This window comes from Ammospiza caudacuta, chromosome 1 (genome assembly GCF_027887145.1).
Source record: "Ammospiza caudacuta isolate bAmmCau1 chromosome 1, bAmmCau1.pri, whole genome shotgun sequence".
Lineage (NCBI taxonomy): Eukaryota > Metazoa > Chordata > Aves > Passeriformes > Passerellidae > Ammospiza > Ammospiza caudacuta.
Window position 1 is genome coordinate 156,705,349 of NC_080593.1, and position 19,449 is coordinate 156,724,797.

Here is a 19,449-nt window from a genome sequence, read left to right on the forward strand (position 1 = left end):
AAATCCCCTATCCCATCCAGCCCTGCCTTCTGGCAGTGGGGAGACATTCCCCTTGTCCTGTCACTCTGGCCCCTTGTCCCATATCCTTTCCCAGCTCACTTGGAGTCCCTTTAGGCCCTAGAAGGGGCTCTGAGCTCTCCCTGGAGCCTTCTCCTCTCCAAGTGAGCACTCCCAGCTCTGCCAGCCTGGCTCCAGCCCTGCAGCAGCTCCGTGGCTCCTCTGGGCTCTCCCCAGCAGCTCCAGGTGCTGCTGCTGTGTCCCCAGGGCTGGGGCAGCTCAGCAGGTGAGATCTCACCTGGGCAGAAGAGCAGAATCCCCCTCTCCTTTCCTGCTGCCCCCACTGGGGATCAGCCCAGGGGTTTTGGGGTTCCAGTGCACGTGGCCGGGGCATGCGGAGTTCTCACCCACTGACTCCCTGAGTTTGGCCGTAACCCCTCAGGGTGGCACACCAGGTTTGGACATGCCCAGCCTTTGGCTGTCACTTCCTCCTGCCTGAGGGTGTTTATGTTTCTGATTTCCCGGTATTTGACATGCAAACCATGAAGAAGTTTGTCACAGACTTCTTTTATGAAAAATCATTTCCTTAGGATTTTTCTTCCTGAGAAGCTGAAAGGCCTCAGGAACAAAATGTAAACAATGATTATCTGCTGCTGTGGAATGTAACAAGAAGATCTTTGATTAGCCCATGTTGGGGTGTTTCTAATTAATGGCCAAGCACAGTCAGCTGGCTGGGACTCTCTGTCCGAGCCACAAGCCTTTGTTATCATTCTTCTTTTTCTATTCTTAGCTGGCCTTCTGATGAAATCCTTCTATTCTTTTAGTATAGTTTTAATATAATATATATCGTAAAATAATAAATCAGCCTTCTGAAACACAGAGTCAGATCCTCATAACTTCCCTCATCCTTGGACCCCTGTAAACACAGTCACAGAAGTTGATTTCTCACCAAGCTTTCCCTCTCTCTGCAGAGTCCTGGGAGCTGTGGGAGGTGCGCAGCAGCAGCAGGATGGAGAGCAAGCCAGCAATGAATGGCCGGGCTGTCCCTGGTGAAGTTGTGTCAGGGACAAACCACTTGTGCCAGGACGTGATGCCACGCAAGCAGCAAAAGGCAGCTGGCAGGGACGTGGGGCCGGATGCTCCTGGGGAGCCCTCGGAGACAGCTGGCAGCATTGCAGGCGTGTATGTAGAGGCTTCAAAGAAGATAATGAGCTTCTATGAGGCCACCAGAGAGCATCTGCTGAGCCTGGATTCGGCCCTGAGCCTCCTGGAGGCGCAGGCAGCCACGGGCTCCATCTCCGACCCACTGAGGAGCCGCTGTGTGCCCGTGGCAGAGGCCGTGAGGATGGGGCTGGTGGGGCTGGAGCTGAAGGAGAGGCTGCTCTCGGCTGACAGGGCTGCTACCGGCTTCCTGGACCCCTACACAGAGGAGAAAATCTCGCTCTACCAGGCCATGCAGAAGGAGCTGGTGGGGAGGGAGCAGGGCATCCGCCTGCTCCAGGCCCAGGTGGCGACCGGAGGCGTCATCGACCCGGCCACCGGCGCCCGGCTCCCGGCTCATGTGGCCTGTGAGAGGGGGTACCTGGATGAGGAGATGAGCCAGCTCGCCTCTGACCCCGGCACTGAGGACAGCAGGGTATTCCTTGACCCCAGCACCATGGAGAAGGTCACTTACTCGGAGCTGAGGAAGAGGTGCACCGTGGATCCGGCCTCAGGCTTTCTCCTCCTGCCGCTGCAGATCACATTCCCGGGGATGGGAGGGAGGGTGAGCATCAGGGACCTGATGGACTCTGGCATCATCAGCCCCGACGTGTTCCGAGGCCTCGAGGAGGGAGGAATCTCTCCCCAGGAGGTGGCAGAGAATGAGATTGTTCAGCACTTCCTACGTGGGACCAGGAGCGTGGCTGGGGTTGTCCTGCCTTCTGGGGAGCAGAAGAGCCTTTACCAGGCACTGAGGGAGCATCTCCTGGTGCCTGGGGCTGCTCTCATGCTCCTGCAAGTCCAGGCCTCCACCGGCAGCCTGACAGACCCCCTGAAGAACAAGAACTACTCTGTGGACGAGGCTGTCAGGGTTGGTCTCATTGGCCCAGAGCTTTACGAGAAGCTGTCCTCAGCTGAGAAAGCCGTCACTGGGTACAGGGACCCGTCCACCGGAGAAATGCTCTCCCTGTTCCAAGCCATCAGGAAGGGCTTTGTTCCCAGGGACCATGGCCTCTGCCTCCTGGAGGCTCAGCTGGCCACGGGGGGTGTCATCGCCCCAGGCAGGCACCTGCGTGTCCCCATGGAGACAGCCCACGAGTGGGGGTACCTGGACGAGGCCACCAGGCAGCTCCTGTCCAGCCCAAATGATGACACAAAGGGGTTCTTTGACCCCAGCTCCAAGGAGAAGCTGAGTTATGCAGAGCTGCTCCAGCGCTGTGTCACCGACCCCAGCACGGGGCTCCTGCTGCTGCCACTCCCTGGGGACAGCAGCGGAGGGTCCCAGGGCACACTCGGCTTCTTTGACCACAGGACCCAGACAGCTCTGGAAAACACACAGGTGCCTGTGTCTGTGGGGAAATTCAAGGGCAAGCCGGTGTCCCTGTGGAAACTGCTCTTCTCTGACTACATCCAGGGTGAGCAAAGAGCTGCGCTGGCTCAGCAGTTCCTGGCAGGAGTGCTCTCCCTGCAAGGCTTGGGAGAGGCCGTCAGAGCCGCCGTTGAGGAAAATGCTGCCACCGCCAATGTCACCTTCAAGGGCCTGAGGGAGCAGGTGACAGCTGACCAGCTCCTGAGCTCAGAAATCATCAACAAAGACTTATTCAAGAAACTCAAGGAGGGAGAAACGTCAGCCAAAGAGGTGGTGGGCATGGACACCGTCAGGAAGTACCTGCAGGGCACGGGCAGCATCGGGGGGCTGCTGCTCCCTGACTCCCAGGAGAAGATCAGCATCTACCAGGCGAAGCGCAAGGGGCTCCTCAGGCCAGGCACGTCTCTGATCCTCCTGGAGGCCCAGGCTGCCACGGGGTTCGTCATCGATCCTGCTGCCAACAAGAGGTACTCTGTGGACGAGGCTTTGCGAGCAAACGTCATCGGCCCGGACGTGTACGACAAGCTGCTGGCTGCAGAGAAATCTGTCACTGGCTACCGAGATCCTTACTCGGGGGACAAGATCTCCCTGTTCCAGGCCATGCAGAAGGAGCTGATCGTCAGGGACCATGGCATCCGCCTGCTGGAGGCCCAGATCGCCACTGGTGGCATCATCGACCCCGTCAACAGCCACCGCATCCCTGTGGAAGTGGCCTACAAGCGTGGCTACTTCGACAAGAAGATGAATTTAATCCTCTCCGACCCCAGCGACGACACCAAGGGCTTCTTTGACCCCAACACCCATGAGAACCTGACCTACCTGCAGCTCAAGGAGAAATGCATCACCGAGCCCTCCACGGGGCTCTGCCTCCTCCCTCTGAACAGCAAGAAGAGGCAGTTCGTGGACGAGGCCACCAGGCAGGTGTTCAGGAGCTCCTGGCTGCCCGTCAGGTTTGGGCGCTTGCGGGGGGAGAAGGTCTCCATGTGGGACCTGCTGAACTCTGAGTACTTCAGCGAGGGGAGACGCCGGGAGATTTTCAACCACTTCCAGCTGAGGAAGCTCAGCCTGGAGCAAATCCGGCTCATGCTGGAGGAGGAGATGAAGAAATGGGCCCCCATCAAGTTCCCAGCCATGAGAGGCAATGTCAGCGCTTACCACCTGATGGAAACCGGAGTCATCGACAGGGCCCTGTTTGAGCAGGTGCTGGAGGGCTCCGTCACCCCAGAACAAGTCCTGCACATGGACTCTGTCAGGAAGTACCTCTACGGCTCAGGCAGCATCGGGGGGATCGTGCTCCAGCCATCGAACCAGAGAATGAGCATTTATGAGGCCATGAAGCAGAACATCGTGGTGCCAGGAGTGGCCCTGCCCCTGCTGGAGGCCCAAGCTGCCACGGGCTTCATTATTGACCCCGTGAACAACCAGAAGCTCTGCGTGGATGAGGCCGTCAAGGAGGGAGTCATTGGGCCAGATGTGCACGAGAAGCTGCAGCAGGCGGAAGGGGCCGTGACGGGCTATAAAGATCCTTTCACGGGCAAGAAGATCCCCCTTTTCCAGGCCATGAAGAAGGGCCTGATCGCGGACAAGCAGGCCATGCAGCTGATGGAGGTGCAGATGGCCACAGGAGGCATCATCGACCCAACGTGCGGCCACCACATCCCGCTGGAGTCGGCCCAGCAGCGAGGCTGCCTGGATGAGGACACCAGCAAGGCCCTCTCCAAGCCCAGCGATGACCACAGAGTGTTCTGCCTGCCGGACAGCAAAGAGAGCGTGACCTACGCCGAGCTGATCCAGCACTGCCACAAGGACGACGTCTCTGGCTTCCACTTGCTGCCTCTGGCACAGGCAGCTGCTCCTGCCTACACCGACGAGCAAATCCAACGGATCTTCAAGGAAACCATGGTGAAGGAAAAAGGAGTGTCCCTCTGGGAGCTCATGCACTCGGGGTATTTCACCAAGGAGCAGAGGAGCGACTTCGTGGAGAAGTTCCGATCAGAGGAGCTGTCGCTGGAGCAGCTGGTGGCTCTGGTGCTCAGGCTGGTGGGGGAGATGGAGATGAAAGCCAGGACACAGATCTCCCTGGAAGGCCTGAGGGGCAGTGTCCCTGTGGTCTGGTTGCTGGACACGGGCATCATTTCCCAGAAGACGTTTGAAGAACTGGCTCAGGGTGTAAGAACTCCCGAGGAAGTGGCTGAAATGGAGAGCGTAAAGAGGTACTTGAAGGGCACAGGCAGCATTGCCGGGGTCTTCATGGAGGCATCCAAACAGAAGATGAGCTTCTATGACGCCATGAAAAACAACCTCCTCCTCCCTGGTGCTGCTCTGAGGCTGCTCGAGGCTCAGGCAGCCACAGGGTACCTGACTGACCCTGCCACGAACCGGAGGCTCAGCGTGAGGGATGCCGTGAGAGCGGCCGTTGTTGGAGAGGAGCTGTCTGAGAAACTCCTTCAGGCTGAGAGGGCTGTGACAGGCTACACAGACCCCTACACCGGGGGCTCCATCTCCCTGTGCCAGGCGCTCAGGAAGGAGCTCATCCCCCTGGCAGAGGCCGTGCCCTTGCTGGAGGCCCAGCTGGCCACGGGAGGGGTGGTTGATCCCACCCACCACCTCCACCTGCCGCTCCAGGCTGCCTACAAGTACGGCTTCTATGACGAGGAGCTGAACCAAACCCTCTCGCAGCTGGATGACAGCACCAAGAGCTTTTTTGACCCAAACAACAAGGAGAACGTGACCTACCAGCAGCTGAAGGACCGGTGCATTCGCGATGCCGAGTCGGGTCTGTGGCTCCTCCCTCTGTCAGAAAACGCCATGTTCTGCGTGGATGAACAGACCATGAATGTGCTGAAATCTGTGACTGTTTGTGTCAACGTGGGGCGGTTCAAAGGACAGACCGTGTCTGTCTGGGACCTCCTCAACTCTGAATACTTCTCAGACAGCCAGAGAAGAGAGCTGGTGCAAAAGTACAAGGATGAGAAGGCTGAGGTGCTGCAGGAAATCACCACAATTATCACCACAATCATCCAAGAGACTGAGGCACAGGGCAAGAAGTTCGCATTCAAGGGCCTGAGGAAAAGAGTTTCTGCCAGCGACCTCTTCCAGTCCCAGCTGATTGACAAAAAAACTCTCGACGAGCTCAACCAGGGGAAGAAAACAGTCAAAGAAGTGACTGAAATGGAGTCTGTCCGCAGGTACCTGGAGGGCACTAATTTCATAGCAGGTGTCCTTATCCAGCCAAGCAATGAGAAGATGAGCATCTACCAGGCCATGTGGAAGGGCATCCTGAGGCCAGGGACCGCCCTGGTGCTGCTGGAGGCACAGGCAGCCACCGGCTACATCATCGACCCTGAGAAAAACAAGAAGTTTTCAGTGGAGGAAGCGTTGGAGGTGGGTCTGATTGGAGGGGAGATTTTTGAAAAGCTGCTCTGTGCGGAGAGAGCCGTGACGGGCTACACGGACCCCTACACCAAAGCCCCCATGTCCCTGTTTGAAGCCATGAACCAAGGGCTGATTGTGAAGAGCCACGGCATCCGCCTGCTGGAGGCCCAGATCGCCACCGGCGGCATCATCGACCCCGTGCACAGCCACCGTGTCCCTGTGGAGGTGGCCTACAAGCGTGGCTACTTCAACCAGGAGATGAACCAGATCCTCTCCGACCCCAGTGATGACACCAAGGGCTTCTTTGACCCAAACACCCATGAGAACCTCACGTATATGCAGCTCCTGGAGAGATGTGTCCAAGACCCGGACACGGGGCTGTACATGCTGCAGGTTGTAAAGGAGGGAGGAAAATATTTCTACATTGATGAGTCCACAAAGCAGGCTTTGCGCTCAAAGCCCCTTCAGGTGAAAGTTGGAAAGTTTAAGGACCAAAACGTTTCTGTCTGGGAAGTCCTGTGCTCTCACTACTTCTCAGAGCAGAAGAGGAAAGAGCTGGTGATGCAGTACAAAAGCAAAAACCTAGCGTTGGAAGAGCTGATATCCCTCATCTTAAAAATCATTGAGGACACAGAGCGAAGAGGAGAAGCCCTCAAGGTCAAAGGACTGCGGGGCGAGGTGTCGGTGTCAGAGTTGTTCAACTCTGAGATAATTAACAAGAAAACTCTGGATCAGCTGCAGGACGGGAGTCTCACCCTTGCCAGACTCACAAAGAGGGACACCATCCAAAGGTACCTGGACGGCACTGGGTGCATCGCCGGGGTTCTCCTCCCACTGAGGAAAGAGGTGATGAGCATCTACCAGGCGCTGAAAAAAGGACTCCTCACAGAGCAGTGTGCCCTGGGGCTGCTGGAGGCACAAGCGGCCACCGGCTTCCTGGTGGACCCCCGGAGCCACCAGAAGCTCTCTGTGGATGAAGCCGTGTCCTCTGGACTGGTGGGCAGCGAGCTGCGCGAGCAGCTGCTGTCGGCAGAGAAAGCCGTGACGGGATACACGGACCCTCAGACAGGGAATAAAATATCTCTGTTCCAGGCTGTGAGGCAGAAGGTAATAGTCAGGGATCAGGGCATCCGCCTGCTGGAGGCCCAGATCACCACTGGTGGCATCATTGACCCCTGGTATGGCCACCGCCTGCCCCTGGAGGTGGCCTACAAGCGTGGGCACCTGGATGAGGACATGTTCCTCCTGCTTTCAGACCCAGACCACGGCAGCAAAGGCTTCATAGATCCCAACACTCACGAGAAGATCAGTTACAGCCAGCTCCTGCAGAGGTGTGCCAAAGACAGGGAGAGCGGCTTCTACCTGCTGCAGGTGCTGGAAAAGGAAGGCGACTATTTCTACATTGATGAGCAAACCAAAAACGCCCTGTTGTGCACCAAGGTCCAGGTGCCCGTGGGAAAATACAAGGGACAGGTGTTATCGCTGTGGGAGCTCCTCTGCTCCGAGTACATCACAGAGGAGAAGAGAAAAGAGCTGGTGAAAAAGTACAAAGCAGAATCCCAGCACATTGTGCAAGGAATCATTGAGACAATACTGAAGATCATCAGGGAAAAAGAAGAGGACAGAAGTGATGTGTGGTTCCAGGGACTCCGACAGCAAATCACAGCATCAGAACTGCTCAGTGCACAAATAATTACAGAGGAAACAATAGAAAAACTCCAAAAAGGAAAAGAGACAGCGCAAGAGATAGCAAAAATGGAGAGTGTGAGGAGGTACCTTGAGGGAACTGGAAGCATCGCCGGCGTGCTGGTGCCCTCCAAGGCCGAGCCGGGTAAGATGGAGAAGATGAGCATCTACCAGGCCATGTGGAAGGGTATCCTGAGGCAGGGCACAGCGCTGGTGCTGCTGGAAGCACAGGCAGCCACAGGTTTCATCGTTGATCCAGTGAAGAATCAAAAGCTCTCAGTGGATGAGGCTGTGTCCTCTGGGGTGGTGGGGAGTGAACTGAAGAACAAACTTCTAAGTGCTGAGAGAGCCGTGACGGGCTACACCCACCCCTACACAGGACAAAAGATGTCCTTGTTCCAGGCCATGAAACAGGATCTGATCGTCAGGGACCACGGCATCCGCCTGCTGGAGGCCCAGATCGCCACCGGCGGCATCATCGACCCTGTGCACAGCCACCGCCTGCCCGTGGAGGTGGCCTACAAACGAGGCTACTTCGACCAGGAGATGAGCCAGATCCTCTCTGACCCCGGCGACGACACCAAAGGCTTCTTTGACCCCAACACCCACGAGAACCTGACCTACCTGCAGCTGCTGCGCCGCTGCGTGCCCGACCCGGAGACGGGGCTGCTGATGCTGCAGCTGATGGACAAGGGCTCCGTGCTCTACCAGCTGAGCGAGGATGCCCGCAGAGCCCTGCAGGCCGCCCGCACCACGCTGGCTGTGGGGCTCTTCCAGGGCCAGAGCATCACCGTCTGGGAGCTCCTCTTCTCCCGCTACGTCCCCGAGCACCGGCGCCAGGAGCTCCTGTGCCAGTACAAGGCTGGGACAGTCACCATTGCACAGATGATCGACATCCTCGTGCAAATCATCACCAGGGCTGAGGGCCACGGTGAAAATGGAGTCCCCAAGGGCACAGAAAAGGAGGTCCTGCCTGAACCCATCCAGAATGGCAGTGCCTCAAAGTCCCAGAAGGAAGAGAAACAGAAACAGGAGCAGGAGGAGGAGCTGGAGCGGTCCCTCAAGTCCCACACGGTGGAGGTCTCAGCAGGCGGCTTCCACGGCAGGAAGGTGTCCCTGTGGGAGCTGCTCTTCTCCAAGTTCGTGTCCGAGGCCAAGCGCCAGGAGCTGCTTGGGCGGCTGCGGGCTGGGAGCCTGGCGCTGGCCGAGCTGGCCACGCTGCTCACCCTGCTGGTGGAGGAGGCGGCGCAGCGCGGCAGCAGCGTGAAGTTCACAGGCCTCAGGAGGCAGGTGAGCGCCTCGGACCTGCTGGACTCGGGCATCATCGACACGGGCACGCTGGCCGAGCTGGTGCAGGGCGCCAGGACTGTGCAGGAGGTGACGCAGATGGCCTCGGTCAAGCGCTACCTGGACGGCACGGGCGTCATCGCCGGCGTGCTGGTGCCCTCCAAGGCCGACCCGAGCAAATTGGAGAAGATGAGCATCTACCAGGCCATGTGGAAGGGCATCCTGAGGCAGGGCACGGCGCTGGTGCTGCTGGAGGCCCAGGCGGCCACCGGCTTCCTGGTGGATCCAGTCAAGAACCAGAAGCTCTCAGTGGACAAGGCCGTGTCCTCTGGGCTGGTGGGCAGCGAGCTGCATGAGAAGCTGCTGTCGGCAGAGCGGGCCGTGACGGGCTACTCTGACCCCTACACAGGGGAAAAGATCTCCTTGTTCCAGGCCATGAAGAAGGAGCTGATTGTCAGAGACCACGGCATCCGCCTGCTGGAGGCCCAGATCGCCACCGGCGGCATCATCGACCCTGTGCACAGCCACCGCCTCCCCGTGGAGGTGGCCTACAAACGTGGCTATTTCGACCAGGAGATGAGCCAGATCCTCTCTGACCCCGGCGACGACACCAAGGGCTTCTTTGACCCCAACACTCACGAGAACCTGACCTACCTGCAGCTGCTGCGCCGCTGCGTGCCCGACCCGGAGACGGGACTGCTGATGCTGCAGCTGATGGACAAGGGCTCCGTGCTCTACCAGCTGAGCGAGGATGCCCGCAGAGCCCTGCAGGCCGCCCGCACCACGCTGGCTGTGGGGCTCTTCCAGGGCCAGAGCATCACCGTCTGGGAGCTCCTCTTCTCCCGCTACGTCCCCGAGCACCGGCGCCAGGAGCTCCTGCGCCAGTACAAGGCGGGGACAGTCACCATTGCACAGATGATCGACATCCTCGTGCAAATCATCACCAGGGCTGAGGGCCACGGTGAAAATGGAGTCCCCAAGGGCACAGAAAGGGAGGTCCTGCCTGAACCCATCCAGAATGGCAGTGCCTCAAAGTCCCAGAAGGAAGAGAAACAGAAACAGGAGCAGGAGGAGGAGCTGGAGCGGTCCCTCAAGTCCCACACGGTGGAGGTCTCGGCAGGCGGCTTCCACGGCAGGAAGGTGTCCCTGTGGGAGCTGCTCTTCTCCAAGTTCGTGTCCGAGGCCAAGCGCCAGGAGCTGCTGGGGCGGCTGCGGGCTGGGAGCCTGGCGCTGGCCGAGCTGGCCACGCTGCTCACCCTGCTGGTGGAGGAGGCGGCGCAGCGCGGCAGCAGCGTGAAGTTCACAGGCCTCAGGAGGCAGGTGAGCGCCTCGGACCTGCTGGACTCGGGCATCATCGACACGGGCACGCTGGCCGAGCTGGTGCAGGGCGCCAGGACCGTGCAGGAGGTGACGCAGATGGCCTCGGTCAAGCGCTACCTGGATGGCACAGGCGTCATCGCCGGCGTGCTGGTGCCCTCCAAGGCCGACCCGAGCAAAATGGAGAAGATGAGCATCTACCAGGCCATGTGGAAGGGCATCCTGAGGCAGGGCACGGCGCTGGTGCTGCTGGAGGCCCAGGCGGCCACCGGCTTCCTGGTGGATCCAGTCAAGAACCAGAAGCTCTCAGTGGACGAGGCCGTGTCCTCTGGGCTGGTGGGCAGCGAGCTGCATGAGAAGCTGCTGTCGGCAGAGCGGGCCGTGACGGGCTACTCTGACCCCTACACAGGGGAAAAGATCTCCTTGTTCCAGGCCATGAAGAAGGAGCTGATTGTCAGAGACCACGGCATCCGCCTGCTGGAGGCCCAGATCGCCACCGGCGGCATCATCGACCCTGTGCACAGCCACCGCCTGCCCGTGGAGGTGGCCTACAAACGTGGCTACTTCGACCAGGAGATGAACCAGATCCTCTCTGACCCCGGCGACGACACCAAGGGCTTCTTTGACCCCAACACTCACGAGAACCTGACCTACCTGCAGCTGCTGCGCCGCTGCGTGCCCGACCCGGAGACGGGGCTTTATTTCCTCAATAGTGTTAGAAAATAATTGGAAAACCTCTTTATTTTTTTCCCTGTTTTTGCCTTGGGGAAGAATGTTGCTATTGTGTATAATTCTTTTGATTCTGGTGTTTGTCTTTCTTTTTCTAAATATTTTTTTATCATTTATGATCTCAGTGTGGGAATTTCCTTCGTGATCTCTTTTCTTTGCCATCACCCACCCACATCATGTGCAGCTTTGAAGTGACTCCCCCTGAGCAATGTTTCTGCACTGCATTGTTCATCCTTCCTAGGTTGCCTTTGAGGAACAGAGGAGGCAGGCTGGGTTATCTCAGGGCATTTTGGTGATGTGTGTCATCCTCATTTTCCTCACACAGGTTTAACTGCAGGTCTTTGTTCCGTATGGGTGCTGCCGCGAGTGGTATTTTTATTCTCTGCCTCTTTTTCCTGCATATGCCAGCTATTTTCCCCAGAAGCTTTGCAGGATTACATTCAGGTGCAAGTTTTCAAGCCAGGACAGCGTGCAGAGCAGATTCCTGCGTGGGCAGGATGCCAGGCTTGCATTGGGTGTCACTGGCGTGGGACACATCATGTGTTTGCTCTCCATGCCCCAGCCTGTCCTGCCTTTCCAGAGGTGTCTGGAGCACAAACCATGGTTTGCTCTCTCGCTGTGCTTTCCCTCCCTCTGTGAATCCTCCATGGGGATGGATCCTCACCGGAGCTGGAGTGGATCTGGCTGTGCTGTACTTTCTGTCTGTCCATCCATGGTGGAGCCTCCTTTCCCTCCTGCTCCTTTTGCCCTCCTGTGTCCTGAGCTGACTCAGCCACGTGCTGGAGCACAGGAACAGCCCTGGAGCCACTCTCCCGTGCAGTTCAGGGATGAATAATTCTACTGCTGTTTAATGGGAAGAAACTTAGCCTGCTTAAATGTGCTGCCTTGGGGTGTTTGCCTTAATTAACCTGTTAATGTCCTGGAAAATGGACTTTTGGCCACAGGCTTGTGCAGCTGATACCTGGGAACAAAGGTAGAGGAGCTGTGGGGCCCAGAGAATTGCAGGGGCTCAGAAAATGAGGCAATAAATTAATGGGAGAGAAGTCACAGAACCATGGAATGGTTTGAGTGGGAAGGAGTCTCCTCGTGCCACCCCCTGCCATGGGCAGGGACACTTTCCACTGTCCCAGGCTGCTCCAAGCCCTGTCCAGCCTGGCCTTGGGCACTGCCAGGGATCCAGGGGCAGCCGCAGCTGCTCTGGGCACCTGTGCCAGGGCCTCACACCCTCACAGGGGACAACTCCTTCCAATAGCTAACCCACATCTACGTTATTCCAATTTGAAGCCATTCCCTGATGCTGTTCAGCCAGGGATGGAAAGAAAGGCTCCAGGCTTCAGGTAGATCAGAAGGCTCAAGAAAAATCTCTGTTAGCAAGAAGCAGTGAGTTTAATAGACTCACACACTAAGTGGGACCGGATTGGTGTCAAAGTAGAAAAATTCTCACCTTCTTGGTGACAATGAATAGCACACTGTGAGGAACCATAACCATAAACAATAGTTACAGAAAGAGAGATAATAATTGTTTGAATTCTTTCATCTAAGATTCCCAGGCTCAGCCTAGGATAAATGGTTTCTCTTCTTTTTTTGACTGAACTGAGAATCTCCACAATTCCCCCTTGTCCTGGAACCCCAGGCCTTCATCCCTCTCCAGCTGCCTTATAGCCCCCCTTTAGCTGCGTGAAACAAACAATAACATCTCCCAGGAGTTTTCTCATCCTGGAAATCCAATTCTCCCTTCCACGGAGGCAAACAGGAGCAGGGAGTGCTGAGTCCCTGGGGTGTGTCTGTAACGTCCCACTGTGCTGGTGCCAGCGTGGTGTCCCCACAGCTGCTGCACTGGGACACAGTCTGGACAAGGGCAGGGCCAGCACAATGTCCCCATGGCTGCTGCACTGGGACATGGTTTGGGACACTCTGAAGGGCAATGCCAGCATGGTGTCGCCGTGGCTGCTGCGCTGGGACACGGTTTGGGACAGTCTCAATGGCAGGGCCAGCACGGTGTCCCCACGGCTGCTGCACTGACTCGTGGTTCCTGGGAAAAAGGGATGGGCCAGGCTCTTCCTGGTGCTCAGGGCACCTGGCCTGTGGCATGGTGTGGGAGGGAGAGAATCTGGGGGGGCTGGGGTGGTGCCAGGGCTGCAGGGATGGTGCCAGGGTCACTGTGGCTGCTGCACTGGGACATGGTTTAGGACACTCTCAGGGCAGGGCCAGCATGGTGTTCCCATGGCTGCAGCCCTGGCACCACCCAAATGACCCTGGCACCATCCCTGCAGCTCTGACACCACCTCAGTGACTCTGGCACCATCTCTGCAGCTCTGGCACCACCACACTGACCCTGGCACTACCACAGTGACCCTGGCACCATCCCTGCAGCCCTGGCACCATCCCTGCAGCTCTACCACCCCCTCAGTGACCCTGGCACCATCCCTGCAGCCCTGGCACCACCCAAATGACCCTGGCACCATCCCTGCAGCTCTGACACCACCTCAGTGACCCTGGCACTACCCCAGTGACCCTGGCACCATCTCTGCAGCTCTGGTGGCACCACCCTGCAGCCCTGGCACTACCCCAGTGACCCTGGCACCCTCCCTGCAGGCCTGGTGCCACCACAGAGGCCCTGGCACCATCCCTGCAGCTCTGGCACCACCACAGTGACCCTGGCACCATCCCTGCAGGTCTGGTGCTGCCCCAGTGACCCTGGCACCATCCCTGCAGCCCTGGCACCATCCCAGTGTCCCTGGCACCATCTCTGCAGCTCTGGCACCACCACAGTGACCCTGGCACCATCCCAGTGACCCTGGCACCATCCCTGCATCCCTGGCACCACCCCAGCCCCCCCAGATTCTTTCCCTCCCGGGCCCTGCCACAGGCCAGGTGTCCTGAGCACCAGGAAAAGCCTGGCCCATCCCTTTTTCCCAGGAACCACGAGTCAGGCACAGGATACCTGATAACACCTTTCCCACAGAGATCAGGGTTGTGCAATCTCTCCCAGCCGCAATAAAGAGCATTTTTGTCCGAGCCCGTGTCTGCCCGTGCCCGTCCCCTGGGCGCGGGGATGGGCCGACTCCAAGTGGCTTTTCAAAGGGAACTTTGTTATTTTTGTTATTCTTTCCTGAGCAAGGCGCCGGTGCGGGCGGGAGGGTAGAGGCGGAGCAGGGGCGGCGGCCGCCGGTACCTGCCGGGCAGGTGACATCAGTGCCTCGGTACCTGCCTAGCAGGGGACAGAAATGCCACCGGTACCTGCCCGGCAGGTGACAGAAACACCGCCACTACCTGCCCAGCAGGGGACACAAACACCACCGGTACCTGCCCTGCAGGGGACAGGAACACCGCCGGTACCTGCCTTGCAGGTGACAGCAGTGCCCTGGTTCTCGGGAGTTTAGCTGTTAATCGCAGCCCCGAGATTTTTGAAAAGTCTCTGTTTCGGGTGAAAAGTCTCTGTTTAGGCCCACACGTTCACAGAACGAGTCAGAGTTCTTCAGTTCTCAGTCTCAGAGCTGTTTATTGTATGTTATCTATAAAATTTTTCTCCTGTCCAGCTGAGGTCCGCTCAGCAGGACAGACAGAGGCACTCTGCCTGCCTCCGGGGCGGTGTTACCTCTTTATACCACAAACTACATGTACAATGTTTACAATTACTTTCCAATACCTATCACCTATGTTAGACAGTGAATTTCTATTCTAAACCACTCCCAAAATGCCAACATTGCAGCAGAAGATGGAGGTAGAGAAGAAGAAGAAAGGCTGGACATGCCCAAATCCCTCCATCTTGTCCCCAAACCTCCCATTCTAAAAACACCAAAATCTACTTATTCACCTAGTGATAATTTTATAATTACACTATTTAAACTTCTTTCAGGTCTTCATACAAAGCTGGCAATTTGCTCCACGGGTCATAATCAAACCCACAGGTGTTCTGGGCTGTGTGCCAGGGTCTCCGAGCCCCCCGGGAGGGGTCCCGGCAACTCTGGAAACCCAGAGGGATGTGCTGAGTTCCAACACCTGGTACCTGCCCAGCAGGTGACACAAACACCGCCAGTACCTGCCCGGCAGGTGACAGCAGCGCCCTGGCACCTGCCCGGCAGGGGACAGCAGTGACACCGGTACCTGCCCGGCAGGTGACACAAACACCGCCGGTACCTGCCCGGCAGGTGACACAAACACCGCCGGTACCTGCCCTGCAGGTGACAGCAGCGCCGCCCGGAGTCCGGCCCTGCCGAGGGTCAAACCCCGCCTAAGATAAAACCCTGTAACCCTGCCCAGGGTCTCGCCCTGCCGAGGGACCGTTCGCCTCGGGTCCAGACCCCCATTATCTACTTTTCTTGCTTGCTTGCTTGCTTGCTTGCTTTCTCACTCTCTCGCTTTCCTTATCACTCCCTCACTTCCTTCCTTCCTTCCTTCCTTCCTTCCTTCCTTCCTTCCTTCCTTCCTTCCTTCCTTCCTTCCTTCCTTCCTTCCTTCCTTCCTTCCTTCCTTCCTTCCTTCCTTCCTTCCTTCCTTCCTTCCTTCCTTCCTTCCTTCCTTCCTTCCTTCCTTCCTTCCTTCCTTCCTTCCTTCCTTCCTTCCTTCCTTCCTTCCTTCCTTCCTTCCTTCCTTCCTTCCTTCCTTCCTTCCTTCCTTCCTTCCTTCCTTCCTTCCTTCCTTCCTTCCTTCCTTCCTTCCTTCCTTCCTTCCTTCCTTCCTTCCTTCCTTCCTTCCTTCCTTCCTTCCTTCCTTCCTTCCTTCCTTCCTTCCTTCCTTCCTTCCTTCCTTCCTTCCTTCCTTCCTTCCTTCCTCCCTCCCTCCCTCCCTCCCTCCCTTCCTCCCTTCCTCCCTTCCTCCCTTCCTCCCTTCCTCCCTTCCTCCCTTCCTCCCTTCCTTTCCCTCCTTTCCCTCCTTTCCTTCCTTTCCTTCTTTCTTTTCTCCTTATATATTTTCTTAAGCAATATGGACTTCTATATTTTTATAGACAATAACAGAGACAGTCACATCCTTCCTTGGCACTTAAATTAAATTTAATTTTATTTTATGGAATAAAACAATCGCATTGTTTTAAAACCACCCTGTTCATATACCCAGGGGTCATTCACTGTCATTTTGCTCTGGCACACCCTGAGGGTGGATTAACCAGAGCTCTGCCATGCTCTACCTGTGCTCAGGTATTTCCAGGGGCAGGGGCTGCCACCCCCAGGGCAGGCAGGGCTCTGTGCATCCCCCTCCTCAGGAAAACGCCTCAGCAGCCACAGGGGCTCAGGGACCTGTGCTCCAGTGATGCCTTGTGAAGGCTGGCCTAGAACAGAAACCAGACACAGCTGAATAATAAAGCTGGGATTTTTTAAGGGGCCACAATGGATCCACCTTGGGCAGCACAACCCAAAATGGCCACAAAAATGGACAACAGCTCATGGGGGTCTCACATTTTATAAGTTCTGCTCCATTAGCATATTGGAGCTATTTGTCCCATTACAGCTTTAGCACATGCAGTCCCATCCGTCTTGTTTTTCTCTCTCCAGCCCATGTTGTTTGTGCTCTTGGGGTGTCGCAGACATCTTTTCATTAAAATCCTTTCTTAGGATTTTTTCCTGCTGAAGCTGAGAAGTTTCAGCAACAAAGTGTAAACAATGGTTATCTGCTGCTGTGGAATGCAACAGGTGGATCCGTGATTGGTCTCCTGTGGATGTTTGGATTTACTGACCACTCACGGCAGAGCTGCTCTTGCTCTCTGCCGAGAGACAGATCTTTGTTATTCATTGCTTTTCTATTCCATTCTTAGCTTAGCTAGCCTTCTGAGAACTTCTCCTTTCTATTCCTTTTAGTATAGTCATAATGTAGAATATATATCATAAAATAATAAATCAAGCCTTCTGAACATGACGTCAACATTCTCGCCTCTCTCTCACCCTGAAAACCCTTGTGACCACTGTCACACTTGGGGCTGAGATTTGGATCCAAAATGGCTACAAAAATGGACAACAGCACATGGGGTCTCACACTTTCATAAGTTTTGGTCCATTTGTATATTGGAGCTAATTGTCCAATTACAGCTTTAGCCCATGAAGTCCCATCCTTCTTGTTTTTCTCTCTCCTGCCCACGGTGTTTGTGCTCTTGGACCTGAAATTTGGGTCATTTTGTCCTTGGTCCCCAGCTAGAGCAGGAATTGTTTTTCTCCCTACTCTGTGCAGAGAGCTCACCATCTCCTAATATGAAGCCCAGACCCACAGAAAAGCAGCACAGAATGTGAAAAATAGAAAAGCCAAAACCTGAGGCATCCCCAGCCCCAGCTGGAAGGGATTCGGTGGCAGTGTCAGCACCTGAGCTCCGCCCCTGGAGGTTTCCCAAATCAATCACTGCAGGAAAACCCTCCCCAGACGCCCCAGCGCTGAACCATCCCTGGGAAAGGCATCTCCCAGCCTCTGATGTGGCTCCGACGTGCTCCAGCCACCACTCCCACACCTTCCGGCAGGTGAGGCCGCAGGGCTGGCAGTGCCCGGGCCCAGGTGTGTCTGTGCCAGGCTCCCGGGCAGCTGCAGGGGAGCCAGGGAGCCCGGGGGCATCCCGGGGGTGAAAAACGCAAATTTTATTATTGGCTTTTGGGAAATATTAAATACAATGTTATATGTGTTATGTTAGAAAGTGATGCTGTGTTAATTTTCTTAAGTAGCGTGTTGAATACGGTTTTAGGTTATGACATAATGTTAAAATAGAAACTATGCTATGTAAGATACTTTTTTAAAAGAGAGGGCTCGCACCAGAGAGCAGCCACAGGACATCTAAATCTTTCAGAGAAAAATAATTTATTGCTCCATCATCAGAACAAACGAACTTCTTCCTGCCTCACTCAGCCCTGAAGAGCCGTCAGGATTCAGAGGAAGCAGCTGACACTGCCCAGACAGAATCCTGTGTTTGAATGCAATTTATGCATCATAGATGAGGTGTATGAATATGCAACAGGCTGTTGCTTTTAAGGGTTAATCCTCTGTTAACGTCGGTCCTTTTTCGGGCTTATTTTTCCCAGAAAGAGGTACCCAGACTGTCCCTAACTCTTTGTTTTTATTGTCTCATATTATCCTAAATCCTAATTGTCCAAATTATTATTATTTTAATTATATTACTATTTTTATAACCATTTTATTACTATTAAACTTTTGAAATTCTAAAAACAAGTGATTGGCGTTTTTCACCCCAGGGCTCTGTGACCCTCTCTGTGCCCTCTACCAGAAATATCCCAATATCCCCAAATGCCCAAATATATTCCCAATATCCCAATGTAATCCAAAAGAGTGAAATAGATTATAGAGAGCAGTGTAGGTGTATCACTTGCTGAGAAATTGAGGTTTTGGGATTTTTAGTGTGCTGAGGATGGAAGCAAGATGGAGGGCACAGGGTGTCGTCCTGGGTTTCTTCCTCATGGGTTTGGGTGGTATTTTGTAATTGGGCAGAAAAGTCCGCATTGTGGGCTCTGCGGGATCAGTTATTGGGTTGAAAGGGAAATAATCCAGGTGTCAGTTCTTAATTGGATAGTTTAGTCTTAAAAGGCCTTGTACCAAGAGATTGTTGGCCATTTTGTGCCGTCTAATGACAGGCTGCTGAAATCACGGTTGTGAGACCGTTTTACTGGTAAGAAATAATAAACACCTGAGTCTGAACATGGATTACTGTCTCAGGTGCCTTCAATCCAGACCCAGAGAAACCCACAACTGGGACCCCCACAACTGGGACCCCCACAACTGGGACCCCCACAACTGGTGCCCCGTGTGAGGAACCTCAGGGGTCCAAGCCCCATCCAACCTGGCCTTGGTCACTTCCAGGGATGGGGCAGCCACAGGTGGTTCAGGCAATTTCTGCCAGGGCCTGCCCACCCTCACAGGGAAGGATTTTTTCCCAATATCTCCTCTAAATAAATCCCCTTTTTCAGTTAAAAACTGCCCCGCCCCTTGTCCTGTCGCTCTCTGCCCATGACAAGAGAAATGCAATTAGTGAAGTTCCAGTTATGCTGCAATTATGGCTACAAAAGATTTAAGAAGCCTTGTTGTTTTCTGACCTAGAGCTGCTGTTTTTTAATTAATACAAAAGATATATCCCTTCTATTTACCTATCTTCTTTTTATTAAAAAATATGTAGTGGAAATAGTTTTTCCTAGCTCAGAGTAAAAACTGTTGGCAAATATTTCACCTAGAACTCAGTTGTGTCAAATTTACATATGAAGATCAAACAATTTAAATTTTATTTAGCAGAAAAATCCAAATAAATTCTTTTATGAAAATGAATACAAAAAGCTCTATCACTTCTGTTTACATTTCTTCTCTTGATTGTAAAAATATGTAGTTGGAAATAGCTCAGAGTAAAAAGGGTTGGCAAATATTTCACCTAGAACTCAGTTATGTCATTTATATATGAAGATATAACAATTTAAATTTAATTTATCAGAAAAACCCAAATAAGTTATTTCATGAAAATGCTTCATCTTCTTCTGAGTGAAACATTTAAAATTTTGCCCAGAAACATGCTC

General features: G+C 54.9%; 1 protein-coding gene across 1 annotated transcript in view; it reads left to right on the plus strand.

The window, feature by feature from the left end:
* Nucleotides 1-1,087: 1,087 nt before the first annotated feature.
* EPPK1 (epiplakin 1) overlaps nucleotides 1,088-19,449 on the plus strand; it is a 28,983-nt gene continuing 10,621 nt past the window's right edge. Inside the window, exon 1 of the mRNA XM_058814974.1 lies at nucleotides 1,088-10,949. Coding sequence (XP_058670957.1) covers nucleotides 1,088-10,949 — 9,862 coding nt within the window. The remainder of the gene's footprint in view (nucleotides 10,950-19,449) is intronic.